General features: G+C 39.4%; 1 protein-coding gene across 5 annotated transcripts in view; it reads right to left on the bottom strand.

The window, feature by feature from the left end:
• The window catches only part of CTNNA1 (catenin alpha 1), a 346,126-nt gene that overhangs the window by 40,931 nt on the left and 285,633 nt on the right, over positions 1 to 19,562 (bottom strand). For all 5 annotated transcript variants that reach the window (XM_024994302.2, XM_059888218.1, XM_024994299.2 and 2 more), the window contains 2 exon segments: positions 7,834 to 7,914; positions 6,511 to 6,663 (listed from right to left, as the gene is read on the bottom strand). In XM_024994302.2, the coding sequence (XP_024850070.1) occupies positions 6,511 to 6,663; positions 7,834 to 7,914 (234 nt within the window).

Raw genomic sequence — 19,562 nt, 5'->3', positions numbered from 1 at the left:
CTACCAAGGCCCTAAGAGAAAAGATTCTCAATGCTTCTTAAGAACAAAATGCATCCATCACCTTCACCTGACCATCCCAAAATTTGAGTAGGTGGTTAAATTCAGCCAAAAAAGCTGGTTAAGGTGTTAAAACAGTACATGCAAGACACTTTTGTCTTACACACCCCATTTATCTGAAATTGCACTCTTGAAAATTTGAGAAAATCAAGCTCAGTATGCTTAGGAAGTTGTTCCTAATTTCAAGGTCAGCATTCTCCCCCAAGAATACTTCACTGCTTTCATGCAAACATCCTACAGTACTAGAAAATTGAAGCTTCATTTGATTTGCTGTTTGTAAGAATTTCAGCCTACAGTATTGTACTGAGATACTGAGAAAATATCCAAGATGTCACAGGTAGATAGTATAAGGTCCTTGTTTAATTCAAATGCTCCTTACAGAGGCTTCTTCAAGGTCACTTTCCTGCGTATTATCAGCACACCACAGAATAAAAGTTATAATGCAGATCACTCAATTTGCAGTTAAAATACACGTTTCAAGCCAATAAAGCCATACCCTATGAAGTCCCGGAAAATGGGAAATACTTGGACCTGGGGTGGGGGGGACTGGGGGAGTGGCATAGCAAATAATGATAATCCAGCTCAAAATTGTACCAATTATATTTACTTTTTGGTTCTTAATTCACAAGACAATGAATGAAATACTATCTTATTGTAGCAAGTTCATTATAATAAGAGGCCTGTTTTAATACAATGTCTGGGACTGAGGGGAAAGGGATACTAAATGATAGTTTTTATAGGCAAGATTTCATGAATTATATTTTTCCTATTTCACTCTCAATTTGTGAAATCGAAAAAGGACCCAGAAGACAGCAAAATTAAAAAAGGAAAACTGATTCCTCTTTAGTTATTAAGCTGCTCACAGCAAAGGAGGTAGGCAAAGAATGAGGCAATTAAAAAGGACACGTGGATGTTGCACTAATGACAAAAAGGTTAATATTTCTGACAGAAAACAAATTTTTCACCTCAATACACTAAATTGACAAGCAACATAAAGAAATCATTAATTTGATATGGGAGAAAATCAGGTAGAAAAGGTGTTACTGTTATTATGAAGCATAGCCATGCCCTTTCATAAACAGATCAAAGACAAGCCCTCAGTGCTATGCTCCAGAACAGAAGAAAACGGTGGCGAGAAGGGTCACCAGCTCATTAATACTGACCCTTAGCTCCTGCTCCCCTACTCACTGGCCTTGAGACGCACAACCTCTATGTGCCCTTCACATAAGAAAAGGAACTCAATACCATGTGTGGAGCTAACAGATCCCACTGACAACTGTAGTGAGGCGTCAGAGGTCTTAGTCAGACCCTGAGAAAATAAGAGCAGTCACACAGCAAACACTGTTATTTGCTTTTTCCAGTAAAACCACAAAGTCATTTAATAAGGATCTGGTAGGCAGCAGGCACCACACAACCTTCCAAATACTATGCCCACACAGAGGGGCTGGAGAAATTCACTTCTGCTCCTAAAATCTTAAGAGTCAGTATATGATTTTTATTCTTCAAACTAATCTCATATTTTCAAAATGTGGTGTACAGAGAAGGCACCATAAAAGGTTCCCATTTCTCAGTGAATGCTATCCCTAATACTACTCAGAAACCATGAATACATTCAAAGCAACTTTACATGACATCCCAAATTAAGGCATTTTTTTACATTATTTTATTGGGGGGACAAAAATTAAGGAATTTGTAACTGATTGAGCAGTAAACTATATACAAAGAATTGTACAATCAACACAATGATTTCTAGTGGCAATGTGAAAGGTTCTATCCTATGCCTTGTCTCAGACAGTATTTTATAAACATCAGATTGGATAAAAGGAGAAAAGATATGCTTACTTTTTAAAAAAGAAAGAAATGACTAGTTTGGAAGGTATTGTCAATAATATTAACAGTAAAGCCAGCAACAGTCCTGACAGATAGAACACTAGACTGAATCTAAGAAGTTTATTCTGGATGAGTGTAAAAACAGAGAGAGTCCAAAAAAACCCAACTGCCCCGACAATGACCAGAACTGAGAAGATGGACCTGAGCAGCAGCACCTCTGAAGGCAAACCCTGGAGCTGGCTGACTGTGAGGTTACTGCCCAATGGCAGCTTTGGCAGTCCGATTCCATCTATCCACCCACCCATGGAGCAAGTGTTTGACAAGGGCTGGCACTTTAGTAGAGAGCATTCAGAGAAGAGGCAGAATGAAGACAGCCTCTCAAAGGCCTGAGGAAATCATCCAGACTAGTGCTGTCCAACAGAAATACAATGTGAGCCACATTAAGAGGTGAGATTAGAAAAAGTATTTAAACTCAAGATAATACATTTCAACATGTAATCAATTAAAAAGTTAATGATATCTTTTAAGTACATTCTTTTTCCATATTATATCTTTGAAATCAGGTATGTATTTTACACTTATAGCTCCTCTCAATTCACTTGTGCACAGCAATAAAAGATGGACAGGAGTAGTTCCAGAGAAGATGACTGTGGCCCCCCCATTCCTACAACCAGAGAATCCACCAGTGGAATGTGATGCCTCTGGAAAAAGGGAGTCTCCCACTGCTGAAGGAGTCTAAGAAAGGTTAAGTGTCAATGCATGGGTATTAAACAGAATGGGATTTACACATCAGAGGGACAATCAATACTTCTATGAGAAAGGACCTCTTACTTCACAGAGAAGAGATGGACTCAATCAGAAAACGAGGCTCCATAAGGGCAAACCTCCAGCGAAAAGTAGAACAATGCAAGGAACACCAGATAAGACAAGCGGTAAATCACTGGATAATTGGCCACCAATAGGATCAACATAAAGCTGCAGCACACAAATCTGCCCTGTCTCACTTACCCTGTGTGGTGTTTATGGCTGGGTAGCAAGCTAACTGAAAACCATATACTCCATGTACCTTCAAGATGGGGAGGTGTTGTGTGTACACACACACACACACACACACACACACACACACACAGAGTGTGGTCTTTGCACTGGATTACTTCTGAATTCTTAGGAGATTTGAGGACTGTCTTTGCTACTCATTACTTATGCTAACGAGGTAACTCGAGGTGAGCCACTACATGTTAGACTAATGAGACAACTCAGGAAGAGGAGGCCAATGTCAACCATGTGATTAGAGGACTGAGGCTTTCAGGAAAAACCTAGATCTAGGGGAGGAAGGGATCCTATCAATCACACCTACATAATGAAATTTCAATAAAATCTTTGGACAATGAAACTCAGTGGAGCTTCCCGGCTGAATCATCGATGTGCCAGGAGGGTGATCCATTGAGAGAAAACAGGAAACACTGTCTCTGAGACCTTCCCAAACTTCACCCTCTGTGTCTCTCCATTTGGATGGTCCTGATTTGCATCCTTTACACTAAAATGGGAGTCATAAGGAGAACACTCTCCTCGGTTTTACGAGCTGTTTTATCAAATTATTGAACCTGAAGTGGGCCAAAGGAATCCTCCAAATTTGTAGCTGGCTGATCCGAAGATTGGGTGGACTGGGGACCCCCAAACTTGCAGCTGGCATTTGTAATGAGGGCAGTCTTGTGAACAGAGAGTGAGTTGGTCATGGGAATCCTCAAATTTACACACAGTTGGGTCCGAAGTACAGATGGGATAGGGACCCCCTAATTTGCAGCTGGCATCTACAATGAGCTCAATCTTACTGGGCTTTATGCCCTCTACCTGTGGAGTCTATCCTAATTCCAAGTAGTTAGTGGCAGAACTGTATTATTTTAGAACAAAAGAATCTGGCAGAATTCTCAGTGGCTGCAGAATCTGAGCCCTTCCTTTCCTGCCAGAGGCCTATCAACACCAGCCCTTCCCAACTTTCACTTAGCACTCTCACTTCCTCCAAACCCTCAGGAAAAAAACAGCAAATGGCCCTAAAACCAAAGCTGGCTGCAGACATTTATTCCACTCAAGACGGGAAATTAATAGAAAGAAAGGAAGATGGCAGGAGATTAACAAAATAATCACAATGGAGTATTTTACCTTTGCTTAAAACAAGTCTCTCTCTAATTCAGTGTTTCATTATAATACAAAAGTACTAGTGTGGGGAGGAGAAGGCCTGTCATTGAAGTATCAAGTTACTCTTTGAATCAGGAATATGAGGCTTCTATAACAAACACTTTAAAAATTCATTTTGTTTTTATGCACACATGCAATTATTTATCTTAGTACCTCTATTACCATGAAGTAATTTAAATGTTTGCAGAATGGTACTATAAGGCCTTTGGTTTCTTCTTCTGCTTCTAACTCGCTTCAGTCGTGTCCGACTCTGTGGGACCCCACAGACAGCAGCTCACGAGGCTCCCCCCTCCCTGGGATTCTCCAGGCAAGAACACTGGACTGGGTTGCCATTTCCTTCTCCAATGCATGAAAGTGAAAAGTGACAGTGAAGTCGCTCGGTCGTGTCCAACTCTTAGCGACCCCATGGACTGCAGCCTACCAGGCTCCTCTGTCCATGGGATTTTCCAGGCAAGAGTACTGGAGTGGGGTGCCATTGCCTTAGGCCATGTGTCGTTTAATATACATATATTATGTGTGGGGGATGGTAGGGGTGGAGGTCACTGAGAGGGGAGAGAGGTGAGAAACAAGTCAGAAGTGAGCTGTGACAGGGAATATCAAACTCTGAACACTACCGGGTGCCTGGTTAGTTCAGAATGAAATAAAAAGTATGAGCACTGACAGAGTTCCTAGAGTAAGGTCTGCAAAGCCACCAGGCCCACCTAGTGCTTCTTCTTGGGCACAAGGCTGTCTACTACACCAGTGAGCCCGAGTGGCACAGCCTTCAGTGTAAGAGGGATTTAAGTTACTTAACTTCCCTAAGTCTCAGTTTCCTTACCTGAGAAATGAGGAATGTACACTGTATTTGCATATATTGCGTCCATACATGGTACACAGTAGGTGCTCAGCAAGTGTCAGTTCTGCTGGATGGAGAGGATGAGGATTGTACACCAAGTCCTTAAAAAGTGACCTTCCTCCAGCTGAAGAACAGACCAGGACTGCCCTGAAGGTTCAGCCTGCCACACCCTTTCAGATGCCCTTTCCCATGCCACTACAGTACCCCAGGCTGTGGGCTGGCAGCATCCTTGCTTCCTATCTCACAGGCACACTTTCTGAGATGCAGGCTACTTACGGGAGGCTGGCTTCCTGAAGACAATCTTTGTATATTTGGAGGTTATACCTCATGCAGTCATACAACTATTGTGAAAAGATTATGCTTAATGGAGACACAAACTGCAAGCCTTTGGACCAAATGCCAGAATCATTAACTTGAATAGAAGACTGACCTACATATTTTGTACATAATTAATTCAGTTAAGGATAATGATCAATGTTCAAAGAAAACTAGATGTAAAATTAGTAACATGTTTAATGTAATTACTGATGCTTTCCTTAGACTATTTTACAGTGTTAACCTGGCCTAATATCACTATAAATCCAAGTGTGCAAGACACACATTTTACATAAAAGGCTCATTTTCTGTTGTTACATAATGACCAACTTACCAAATGGTCTATAGAATATTTCTTCCAAATATTAGGTGTTTTACATTTGGGCTACAAAATTAAATAACTTGCCATATACTTACTATGTGTCAAACTTTTGAAATATAGTAATAATGAATCAATTAAACAGTAATATAATTTCAGTAATCAAAAGGTAGGAGCAAGCCTAACTTATCTGGAAATTAAATAGCGACTTACTCTTTCTTCTTGTCACCTTAACAAACAGACAATAACATACAGATTTCTACTACTCAAACATATCTAATTAGTAGCATGTTAGGGCTGTTTCTTTAGGGCCAGGAGGTGGCGGCTGTGTTGCATGGCTTGTGGGGCCTTAGTTCCCAACTAGGGATTGAACCTGTGCCGTTGGCAGTGAAGTGTAACGTGTTAACCACTGGAAGGCCAGGAAGTTCCCAATTTCTTTAGTTTTATAAAAGGGTGATGGAGGGGAGGCTGTTCTCAGGCAAAGGGTTAAGCACTTGACACACATCATCTCTTAAATCTCAAAATAATACTTAGATAGGCATCATTAGTATATTCTCATTTTATGGAAAAGAAATGGCATTCAAAGGGATTCAGTAACTTGCCAAGATGCAAGCCCAGGCAGTATGACTTCTAAACTCCAGCTTCTAGCCACTATTTTCTACAGTGTCTTCTGAGATTAAGCATGTCATGATCTATCTGTATCTGCATTAAAACTAAGTGGAAATGTTAAGATTCCAGGAATAGGGACTATTTTTATTTAATCAGGTACATAATTAACGTAAACTTAGCAAAATGGTAGTTTGGGATAGATGTTTAAGTAATTATGAAAAAGACTTTTGTCTTACACATATTGTAAATAACATGAGTCCCTAAATTCTTTACTGATTCAATAATACGGTTAAAAATCACCACACTCCACCAAGTTACCCATAGTTAATAAAACGGCTAACATACTTACCTCAATTAATTTGTTGGCATGTTCACGGAAAACTTGGGCATATTCTTTAACTTCTTTCTCATTTCCATTCTTCGCAGCCTCAATCAATACTAAAAGTGGAACGTTGGTTTCCAGAAATGAATCTGAAACATGGTCCATGACAGCTTTGCGGAGCTAATAATTAAATTGTAAAAATTTGATTTTGTTTCTACCAAAAAGCTAGACTGCTTTCTTCTCTTGCACTTCTAAATCTAATGGAAATTCATGACAGTTTGGCTGCACTTATATGAGAACCCCTCATGTAAGCCATGCAGTTATATAATCTGCAACACAGGAAACACAATTGCGGAGATAACAGCTTATACTACAGTTAAAGCATTTCAGCAACAGAATCTCAGTTTTCAAAATAAAACCCTTTTTTCTTGGGAATTACAAAACTAAAGCTTCTCTCTTAAAGGAGTGTTAAAAAAAAAAAAAAAACTAAACAGAAATGACCTCTAGGTTGAATTAGCACATAGCCTTGGAATATAATTGGCCTAATTGGCTAAATAAAAATGAGAAGGGAGAGGGTGTTAGCACTTTCTGAACAGGGTTAGCACACTATGAACCTTAAAACTGAAAAGTTATCTTTATAACCATGTGTGATATTACTTTACTAAAAGGATGATGGGTAGCTACATTCCATCTTTAATTCTGCTATATACCAGACATGAACAATAAAATATTTCTCCACTAAGTATGGAAATTGTTTGTATTACAACAATTACAACTTCTTTTTAAGTCTTAATGTTGCTTTACGAATTCAATCCTATCTTTTTTTAAAAGATTAATACTCAATTTGCTCCCAAAATGTTAATGAGATTCTTTAACATTAAATGAAGAGAAAGACGTCTATACTTACAAACTCAGAAAATTCAGAGCCCCAAATAACTATACTCTGCATATCTGTACTAGAAACACATCTTCACCAAGAATCAAAATCAGAAAAGGGGCAAGTCAAATATAATTTCAACTTCTATCTCTACTGTTTGTAAGTTAACACCACAAGATCCTTCAGGGTATTTTCTGAGGTCCCCAAGTCATTTTAAGTTGATTTTCTTACCTGAGCATCATTTTTATAGCATAATTTATTCAGTCCATTCCAGTAGGACTGTATTACTCCAGGTCCCCAGGAGATTTTAGTAGCCATTTAACAGAAGCTTATTAGCAACAAAACAGTCAAATTTCCTGTGAAAAGTCATCCTTTAATTCAAGAAAGCATATGGGTCCAGTATCTGTTGGAATTTTAACCAAAATAACAAAACCAAGAACTTGGGAAAGCAATCAGCACTTCTCTCAGCTTACCTGCCTACGCAGGTCCCTGGTCTTCTTGGTCATTTTATCTATTGCAGAATTGAGTGCATCACTTCTTTCTTTACGTCCAGCCTGGAACACAAGGAAAGAGGTGCACATTGTAGTAATTTATTTATTTATTTTTTGGTAGTAATTTATAAGAAAATTTAATGGCAGTCAATAACTAAGTTCAAATCAACATTGAAAAATCAATTTTTTAAGCCCCAAGTCGGGATATACATTGGGGTGAGGAGAGAACCATGTGGCTTTGTTCATAAAACCCTAATTTTAACCCAACTCTTAGGCTCCATATTATTTCATGATGGAAACTGAGGGCGTTTTGCCAAAACAAGAGAAGCCAAAAGGCAAGACTTTTGCTTAAAGTTCTGCTAGAAAAATTAAATGTCTATTTTAATACAAGGTTCAGCATACAATTTCATTAATGAACCAGTTCTCCTTGAACTGCAGGCAAGAAAAGGTAATATCTGATTTTGATGAACTCTTAAGATATGAGGAATGTCAAAATGTGAAAGATGGCACCTGGCACTAAAACAATGTGAAACAATGTTTTAAAACAAAGATGTTTCATAATGGACAGGAGTTAATAATGTATTTTATGCAGCTCAAATAAAAAAGTGCTTTATAAGACTACTTCAGTTAATACTGTATATCATATAGGCCAAATAAGAATGCTTTGTAAGATTACACAAAAAGCCTAGGCTAAGCTTAATGCAACTGTATTGCATAGAAAAGAACATATCAGCCACTCTGAGAGAGTATAATGCTATATAAATCAGCATTTCTTAAGAGGGCGGGGGGCTGAGTGGACATTTGCTTGGGGAACATTCTAAGCAGAATCAAAATTGATGGTAGTTGAAAGAAAAGGGACAAAGGTAGTCATCCCAGGTAGAGCTGGCTAGCCATGTGCTTAGAAATACCTTGTAAGACATCAGGTTAAACTATGAAATACATTAAAAGCTTTTCCTTACAAAATGCCCAGTCAACAAATGTGGCTCATTCTGTAAAGCATGTAGTAATTACAGAAGAGATACAAATGGACAAAGGAACTTAACCCAGTGTTCCTCTAGCCATGGGTGCCCTCAAGGTATTCTAATATAGATATACCATCTACCTAAGTCAGTATAGCAGATGAGAGCCAAGAAGATGTAGTTATATACTTTCTGAGTGCCTTTTAACATTTGTTATTTAATTTCTCCCTTATCCCCCATCTGTTGAATGTGGACAATGATACTTGTCCCTCTGCCTCTATCTCTGGACTCTTAGGAAAAAAGAGAAGGAATATTTAGGGATATAGGTTATGCAGCAAGAGAGAGGAGGAGACAAAACATTAAAAGTTGAAATACAACCAATACATTGATATGGTCCCTATCAAATCTAGTCAGGGCCACATTCCAAATCTTTCCTCTACCTGTACTGTCAATAAAATTAAGTAATTCACTAATATTAATGGGTTTAAGAAAAAAAATCTCAACAAAAACTGAGGAAGTATGAGAATTTCTTCTACCTTTAGGAATGAACTGTGATTTATTCATGGGCATCAGTCAGAAAAGAACTTGACAAGCATAATTAGTTACTGACAACCTTAAAGATCAAAATACAAGATCTAAGGCAAAGGTGGCTAAAGTTAAAAAAAAAAAAACTGACCTCATAATTAATGCTTAAATCAGGAAAATCTCAGCACATTTCTTAGAAACTCAAGCACTCATTTAGAAGTAAACCTAGTACAATCTATCATATCTAGCTATGTGTGTGTGTGTGGGGGGGGGGGGTTCTAACAGATCATTTATTTCAGAAAACATGTTATCTGAAACTCAAAGGTTGAGTTCAACGACCTCATGAGCACCTAATTACTTGCAACCACTGAATGCCAGAAATGTCCTCAATTTGGGTAGAAGGATTTACTTAGAAAGTTACATAAAAGCAAAGTCTTAAACTTGACTTTTGAGGGAATTACATTCACACAGCAAAGTTCACTTTAAGATGCAACACACAATATGAATCTGTTAATCCTTTGTCATACTATCTTAAAAATTAATTTGTCTTTCTTGTTACTTTAGGAAATAGAGGCTTATGCCTCATTAATTGGCGGGGGGCGGGGGGGGGGGGGCGCGCCGCAGTTCAGAAGCAGTTATTTACTGACGTTTTTAGGTTATGCTAGATAGATCATCTTTTAAATCAAAGCATCCTGTTAAAAAGAAAAAAACAAAGAACCAGTCCAAACAGCAAGTTTATAGTTACAATCATTTATAATAGAGGTGAGTACACACACTTACAAACTTAAGCTTGAGAAAAGCAGAAAGCTTGCTGACCTGTAAAATAACATCTTCTCTTTGAGATTAAAGCTGTTATGATCTTTTGTTTCTAGCTTTGGCTAGACCAAAGTAAAGTTGCCCAATGAATTTAAGTAAATTCTTGGCTCCCACCTAACTGAGAGACTATCCCACCAAGTAGAGAGACCACCTAGGCTCACTCAGTTTTGATACGTATGCCCCTGCTAAGCAGTGACAAAGGCATTCTAAGAAAAACATAAGGCATGTTTGGGTTTCAACATAAATCTCCTCCTCAACAAGTAAATATCAGATGAGAGACAAAGGTTATTAGCTGCGACTGCCTCTAAGCAACTAGGTTTTGGTTGAGACAGTAAAAGGGCTTTCAAAACCCATTTTCAAGAGAAGCATGAGGAAGCCACTTCACCTTCCTCCTGCTTCTATTTATTTAGATATTCTTTAGTGAGTACTCTGCATCCATGGGAGCAGGCAGGACTAGCAGTAATTCTTTCTCAGAAGGTTTCTATCTGAGATAAAATAATTCAGAGCAACTCCTAATTCAGCAAGACCCTGTCTTGTGCTGGGCCTGACAGGACTTCTGAATGACATTAACAGTGGTCAGAGCAGTACATAAAAGTCATACAGGAAGTTACATTTAAGTTTGGCATTGATTTTTTTTTTTAAGTATTAAGAACTAGAATTTTCTGGAGGATTTTACCCATTTTGGTGGTGACTTCTGAGTGAACAAACTTTTTTCTCTTCCAAAAAAGTCTCCTGCCTCAGAAACAATAAGCATTCTCTTATAACAAATCTACAACTCTCAACCATTCAAGATGATATTGAAAGAGGAAACAGAACAGGATCTATCTTGAAAGCAGGACTCCATCTTGGGCCGGACTGTGGACTTTGAGCTATATGCCCAGTATCTATCGAAAGACAAACCAACTGGAAAACCAGGCCCCAGGAAGGAAGATCCCCAGGGCTCTCCATCGCCTAAAAGAATACCTTAATTATATGTGTAACCGAATAGAATCATACATTCTATTATGCTTACTGGGGTATGATCACAAGCCTATTGATAATTGTCCACTGTTAACCACCTAAGCTTAAGGCATGAATCATGGGTTAACTTTGATTGTATCTTTCTTTTTCCTTTGGTCAGACTAGTTTCAGGGAACCGTATACACTTGGGGTATACAGTAAGTAAGTGTTAGTAGCTCAGCCGTGCCCAACTCTTTGCGACCCCGTGGACTGCAGCCACCAGGTTCCTCTGTCCCTAAGATTTTTCAGGCAAGGATACTGGAGTGGGTTGCCATTTCCTTCTCCAGTGGATCTTCCCGACCCAGAGATCGAACCCAGGTCTCCCGAATTGCAGGCAGATTCCTTACCGACTACAAGGGAAGTGCCTGGGGTATATAAGGTTTTCACAAAGACTGGTCGGGGTCCTTGGCTAAGAGGAGACTCTGCCTTGGGCCCGCCGGTGTAATAAACTGAACTCCACTATCTGCATTGTCCTTCTGAGAGAGTTTGTTTCCCAGAATGCATGGCTACAATACCAGGTGTCAGCACTGTGTCTGGCACATAGGTCCACCAATTCCTTGCCCATACCCTACCATCTGTCCATTCCCTAACTTCATTCTAACTCTTCCCAGTTGGAACGGGATGGAATATGTCCCTCGCACTGTAGGTGGCATCTCAAGGCACATTATTCCCTAGACGCCATGTGATAAAGGTTCCCAGGTGAACGCCCAAAAAGTAACAGCACAAAATAAACACAGTGCTTCCAGGGAAAAACACAAAGTGAAGACTTCCACAATACTTCCAGGGTGAAAAATACACTAATTTGAAGATTCTGCATGATCCATTCAGGGCTCTTCTACGAGAGGGTTCCTTCTCCTAATTCTGCACACTCAACCTGCCAGAGCCGAGCCACTCCCATCACTTCACTGCCTCTGGTCACTCAAGATATGATCCATCCACACACATTTAAATTCTTCAGACATGCCAAGCTCTCTATCACCTACCTGGAATACTCTTCCCATCCGTCTTCTAACTCCTTCCTATCCTTTAGATGAGGTATCACATTTCCTTGTATAAGTTCCCTGTGGCCACCTCCAACCCTAAGTTTCATTTAGGTGTCCCTCTAGGGTGCTTCCACAGCACCTCATTGTTTCCCCTCATAGCCATTCTCAAATCATACCCTGGGACACCTGTTAACATGAACAAGATGAGAAACCAGTGACCACAGACGTGCTTAAAAGTCATAGGACTTAGTGTGTCATCTACATGGCATATTATCAGTTACTGCTTTCCTGTTATCAGTGAAAATATAAGGCTTTTCAAACAACCTCAAATATTGTCTACCAAATACTTTCTATATTTAATCTAGAGTAAGGCTGTAAGAGAATAGCAGCGGAGGATAAAATCCAATTTAAGGACTATTTAAAAGGGAACATTTAAGAACGATTTAAAAGGAAATAGGACGTTCCGATTAATTTAATAGGAAGGTCTAGTTCAATACAATGCCTCCATCAGCCATTAGAAAATTAAAATTTAAACACTAAGAACCATGACATTTCATAAGATTCAAGTCAGAATGGGCATCTGAAGCCTCTTTCCCCCAATGACAATGAGAGAGAGAGAAAAGAACAGAGCAGCATTGTTACTTGCAGGTACAAAAGGGGAAAATGAGGCCTGTCATCCACTATACTGCCATCAGGTAAAGCTGGGGATAAGGAACTTTAGAAAGAAGTGTTACCAAGATGCTGCTGGAAGACTTCAGAGATGAACAGGGGACCTGATATTAAAGAAATTCTCAAGAAAAATATTTTGAAAACCCAGGGAGACTTGAGTTCAGTCAGTATCCTCACACATGCTAAGTCGCTTCAGTCATTCCAACTCTTTGTAACCCTATGGACCACAGCCTGGCAGACTCCTTTGTCCATGGGATTCTCCAGGCAAGAATACTGGAGTGGGTTGCCATGCTCTCCTCCAGGGAATCTTCCTCACCCAGGGACTGAGCCTGAGTCTCTTATGTCTCCTGCATTGGCAGGAAGGTTCTTTACCACTAGCGCCATCTGGGAAACCCTATACCTTCATAAGTAGGACTAAAAAGTTTGCTGTGGGATGGGCAACACATTATCATACAATATACATTTGGTAGATAACAGAAACAGCAATTTGACCCTTCTTGTTTTACCTCGCCTACACATGGCTGATAGGCTTTGTATTAACTGAATGTGACAAGAGTTGAGGCAAAGATTAAGTAACTTAATAGAATAAAATGGTCAAATAGACCAGCATTCCCAAATTTCTTTCAAAGATACCCTCTCGCTCTGGTTGCAAAAGACAACTTTCTGGTTTACCTAATGTTACCTATTTCATCCTAAAAATGTTAAAACTGGGTAAGAAACTCGAATGCTACATACTATAACCTTGCTTTCTTTCTCTCTCCCCTCAAAGAAGGCATAAGCTTAGAAATGAGCCTTACTGGTTCATCTGAGTATTTTCTCAGATGATAGCCAGCCTTGCTTACTACCTTTAGATTTTTCTAGGCCCCATGCCATATTACACCTGAAAATGTGCCTATAAGGTCTAACAAGCTTAGGTGTTACAACCACCATTAACATTCCACTATGGCTTAACTATGCCATGTCCCTTTACATGGCCACTATAGCACAGAACTAAATGAACTGTAGTGAATATGTTGCAACCTTTCCACCAAATCCTGGGGAGACCAGAATGAATGTATGAACTACCACTTTCCCTTCCTGGGGAAAACAAAATCCATGATGGAGAAAAGAACAAACTGAAGCATGTAGCTGAGATATTTCAATCGCTTTTGAGACACCAGTTTTCTTCTTAAAAAACCATCTACTTGTTAAATAGGTGCTGTGCATAGTAACTTGGGAAGCTGTCAGATGCGCAAATAGGTATACAAATTAAATATATAAAGGTCATTTTAAAAGGCCTTAATTTTGAAGCTACTAATAATCCAGGAAAAAATAAAATGACTCAAATGTAAAGATATTTCAGAAGGATTTTTTTTCCTTTAAGAACTGTAGGATCTTTTTTAAAATTTATTTTTAATTGAAGGATAACTGTTTTACAATATTGTGCTGGTTTCTGCCATACCATCAACATGAATCAGCCAGAGGCATACATATGTCCCGTCCCTCTTGAAGCTCCTTCCCACCTCCCACTCCATCCCACCCCTCTAGGCTGTCTCAGAGCACCAGTTTGAGATCCTTGAGTCATACAGCAAATTTCCACTGGCTCTCTATTTTACATATGGTAGTATATATGTTTTCATGCTACTCTCTCCATTCGTCCCACCCTCTCCTGCCCGTGTCCACGAGCCTGTTCTCTATGTCTGTGTCTCCATTGCAGCCCTGCACAGAAGGATTTTTAAAAGCTCAGTTAACTGGTAAAATCAGGTTAAGATTTGTGATAAACCAGGAAACATTTCTGGTTTCTGCATTGATTTAAAAATAACCTTCTGAAGGATCTGATCCTCTTCTCTGCTAAAGATAATGGGTTAATAGGGAATCTCTGTTTACTGAAGATACTACAAATTTCATGTTCACCAACTTGTACTGGATCGTTACCGTAATATGGCAAGTGTGTGTCTTAATATTAAGAAAGATTATCACCTGTTTCACCATTCATTAAAATTAAGCATATATAGCAAAGATCATAAAACCTTTAAAAGACAAATGACTGACTGGAGGAGATATTTGTAAAATATGTCACAAACAAAATTAGCTTCTTTAATAAGCAAATAATCCCTGCAAATCTTTAAAGAAATGACCAACTGTAGGAGTGGGGAATGGAATGACCAAATGAAATACACAATCCACAGAAAAGAACAAAACTAACAGTATACCGACATCCAAAATGATGCTCAATCTCACTCATAACACATCAAAGAGAGCATTTTTCACCTATCAGATTCACAATTTTAAAGTCTGCTTTATGGTGTTAGGGTGAGGGGAGGGTTAGTATACATTTACAGACTACTGAGGGAAGTATAAATGGTTTAAAATTCTTTGGAAGGTAATGTGGCAATGTCTATCAATTTTAAATATATACCCCCTACAACCCAACAATTTTTTGTTAGGAACTTACCTTATATATAAACTTGCCTAAGTATGCAAAGATATTAAAAGAATATTCATTTTACACTGTCTCAAAGGCCTCAAAAAAAAACTACATGTCCATAGATTATAGTATAGCCATACAAGGGTAAAGCTATGAAGCTATTAGGTACACGTGTATGCTCACACACAGGGAAAAATTATGAAGCCATTAGATAGACCCCCACCATGTTCTCACTTTCAAAAGCGCAAAAAAAAAAACAGAGGAAAAGAATCAGCTCCCATGGGAGCTCAAGCCTTAGCAACATGGGGTCAATATATCAACAGCAGCTATAATGTTGACATGCTGCTATAAGCCATTCCTAATAAGAAGTGATCTTGTTCTCTTTGGGCCGAGTTTTTGTTATTGGATTTCTCTGCATTGACAATATCACATGTTCAAATACTTTGCTTGCCTTAAGCACATGTTGCCATCTCTCTACCCCAGAGGACACTAAGAGGGAGGAACGGCATTTCCAAGCTTCAACAACCAAGACTGCATATAGCTGATATACTGCAAATTCACCCACTTAAACCTAGCCAAGTGGGTCAAAGAGCCCACTAAAATTGAAAGAGATTCTTCTAAATATGAATGGGTATCTCAACTCTTAATCCTATCCTGTGCAAATGGTTTCGTATAGCCTGTGGTCGTCTATGTAGGCAGGAGGAAACATATCTAAGTAGAAAGCTACTCTAAATGCAGAAAGGGAGAAGCAGCAGGAAAGATAAATCCAAACTTGGCTCTATTTCAGAATAAAAAATGAAGCCTACCACATACAGAGGATGGGGGAAACATGAACACAATGAAGCCACGGGCAGGCAAGAATAAGAAATGTGTGTGTGTTCAGTCGCTCAGTTGGGTCCGTCTCTCTGTGATCCCATCGACAGTAGCCCACCAGGCTGCCCTGTTCATGGGATTTCCCAGGCAAGAATACTGCAGTGGGTAGCCATTTCCCCCTCCAGGGGATCTTCGAGATCCAGGGATCAAACCTTCAAGTCTCCTGTATTGGCAGGCACATTCTTTACCACTGAGCCACTGGGAATCTTCAAGGGCTTGGTAATATAAATTTCAATCAGTCTATGTACTTATCAAGACTTCAGGACTGTTCTGTTTGGTTTGGGTTGGTCTGATGTCTACAATAGGTAAAATAAAAGATCTCTGTGGTTTAAAAGCACCTCAGCTCAAACTTTTATGGAAGATTTTCCCTTAGCTAAGATTTATCACCCTAAGATTTACTGCTGAATTTTCTAGCTGTGGGCACAGAACACAATGTTAGCACACGACACTAGTTCTGCCATCCTGCCAATAGCAACAATTGCCCAAAAACACATGTCTCCAAAACTAGGAGAAATCCCACATTTTGAAAGTCACAGCATCAAAAGGAACACAGCTCATCAACATCAGTGTAACCATCACTCCTTCTCTCTGCTCTCTCAGTCATGTTTAATGAAAGTAACAAAAGAACTTTTAAAATATCACAATCAATGAAAGGCAAGGACGGGATCAAACTGTGGATTCTGTAGGCCTAATGTAGACAGTCTGCTTCTTAAAAGGCTTTTGGAAGGAAAGATTCTCAGCAACAGAGATACTTACTAACACTCAAAGTGGTCCTCTGTGTTTTCACCAAAAATCTAAGGGCCTAGAATTTTGAATGTTCTCAGATTCTCTGGCTCTACCTAGGATAATCAATTAACTTGATGATTAATTAACTACTCTTTAGCCCATGTCTAACATGACAGATTGGAAAGGCCATCAATCCTTACATATTCTATCTGCCTCTGTCAGACAGATTCTGTTTCTTGGGAAGATAACAAGCTGATGTTTAGTGCCAAACCCCAGTAATTTCTTAAAGAGCAAATCACGGACTTTCCCTGTGGCCCAGTGGTTAAGAATCTCCCTTTCAATGTATGGAATGCAGGTTTGAACTAGAAACCAAGATCCCAAATGCCATGGGGCAACTAAGCCTACACAGCACCAACTACTAAGCCAGTGCACTCTAGAGGCTGTGCTCCACAACAAGAGAAGGCTATACACTGGAACAAAGACCTAGCACAGCGAAAAATAAAGAGTAAATCAAAAACTTAATAGTCAATCTTTGCCTCCAAACACATGTTTAAAAACAGTGAACTCTAGGATTTATTATAATTTTCTCTCATCCTCGTTCCCTCCCACTTCTCAAAAAAGGCTAGTATTGATAAAACTCACTGAAATAAAGATACTGATACCAGCATCTTTAGGCCCAACTGTGGCTGCCAACTAAGAATCCTAAAAGGTTCTTGGGAAGGGATATATTCAGACCCACAAATCTTATATCTTTTTGCAACTTTTTGATAATTGTGAAGAGACCTCCAAAGAACTATGACCAAGACTGGTAGCCAGAAGATTTTCTTTAACCGAGCACCTCTGGGATATGAAAATTTGGGGAGTCGGGCACGATTGGTTAAGAAACACCTGAGTTTTCAGCATAAAGCAAAATCCAGCTCCCTAACACAAAAGATTAGAAAATTTCACGTTATACATCTGCTTTTCCAAAGAGATATTTATTCCTGATTAGCAATATATGTTAAAAGCAAACTTTCATGAAAAGTAATGCAGATAAGTATTAACACCTAAACCTGGCCACATGACTCATTTAATTTGCTTAAACCCATTCACAGAGAGGACAGACAGGCTAGATTTTACTTGTCCTTTGCCTTGTCACGAACAACTATAACAGTGAAAATTGAAACAGATGATATCAAGAGTACTTTCCAGAGGTTGTACTGCCACTTTAATTAAGTCAAAGGCATATGTATGCAGAATAAAGCCGTTGTGAAATGAAACCAAGAAAAGGTTTAATTCAGAAAGAACATGGGTTTCTTTTTAGTCCTTCTAGCTAACGAGAGATAAAGATCAAAAAACGATACAAATCTCCCTCAATAGGAACAGTGTACTCCAACCCATTTTAAGACAAACATCACATCTTCTTTGATTCCACAGCCTAAACCTTTTGAACCCAAAGAGAAGTCAAGTGGGCAAGACAGCTAATGACCTAGACAGACCGTGCTCTCTGGGTACTGTGGTATAGCAGGCATTACTGCCCACTTCTCTAGGTGCATCAAAAAATACTCTTGATTGCACTGGTGCTTTTCTGAACAATTTTCCTTGCCCACAAATCTGTTATAATAGTATTAGGATAATGTAATTTAAGGGTTTTTTATCTGTTAGTATACTGTAAGTAGGCCAAGTAGACTACAAGAGCAGAAGGGAACCAAGAGTTCAAGGGGAAGGAAATGCTTTTCCCTCTAAATTTTCACATATAACTCATTCCTAATCATGGTTGCTCTAATCCAATTGATTTCAACACTTTTCTCCACATGGAACTAAAGTGGTTACTTTAGGGGAGAAATTAATCCAGCTCCTCCTGCCTTGCAAAGGTTTTTTTCATCAGAGGGTGACTAACTTCAGTAAGAGCATTTATAGTATCCCCAGGACTTCTTTTCCTTAAAAAAAAAAAAAATGAGAGACCACCCTTACCAGACACCCCTCATTGGAAGCTTTGTGAACAATTCTGTTCCCAAAGAATGGTCACTCTGAAACCTAGGGTCACAGACTCTAAGAATTTGATTAAACTTTATTGACAGAAAAATGTACAAGCAACACAACTCTACAGGCCAATTATGGACTCGGGTTAAGAACTTCCAGCCTACAGAGAGAGAGACTGTGGAAAGGATCCAGGTCAGTGGAGGAATGGCATCCTGAATTCTAAACGAGGACCTCTCCCTCTCTTCCTTAACCAGGGAACAGGAAAACTGGGAATACTAGTTCCTGAGAATAAGGGGTTCCACTCGTGGGCAATGTTGGCCTGGGGACTTCTCTCTGGCCTGGAGAAGCTGACTGAGAACTGTCCTGCTGGTAGGGTCTGTCTTTCCCCTCTCCTTTCACAGGTGTCAGACATGCCCCACGGGTTTTTAGACTCTACCAAACCTAAGGAGTATTTCTGTCATCTTCTCTCTCCCTTTACACATTCCTGGCATTTTCCTCAATAAAATTCTTATACCTCTAATCCTATATTGGGGTCTGTTAGAAGGAGGAGCCAAACTACACACTTGCAATTGCTGCTGTCTCCACAGAGACCTGAGGGAAGCACCGTGGAGTCTTCAGTCCTCACTCTGGCACTGCATTCCAACACAGACACAACACCCCTTGAGAAAATAACTTCTTACACACACCCCGTGTGATAAAGCGCCTGGAAGCCAACAGATTGATGGTGTTCTGGTTTCACAGATACCATGGGGCAGTTTTCAGATTTCTGCCTTCAAGTCTGAAACAAGACCT

This window comes from Bos taurus, chromosome 7 (genome assembly GCF_002263795.3).
Source record: "Bos taurus isolate L1 Dominette 01449 registration number 42190680 breed Hereford chromosome 7, ARS-UCD2.0, whole genome shotgun sequence".
Classification (NCBI taxonomy): Eukaryota; Metazoa; Chordata; class Mammalia; order Artiodactyla; family Bovidae; genus Bos; species Bos taurus.
The sequence above is the reverse complement of the archived record's forward strand: the minus strand, read 5'-3'. Positions and strand labels throughout refer to the sequence as shown.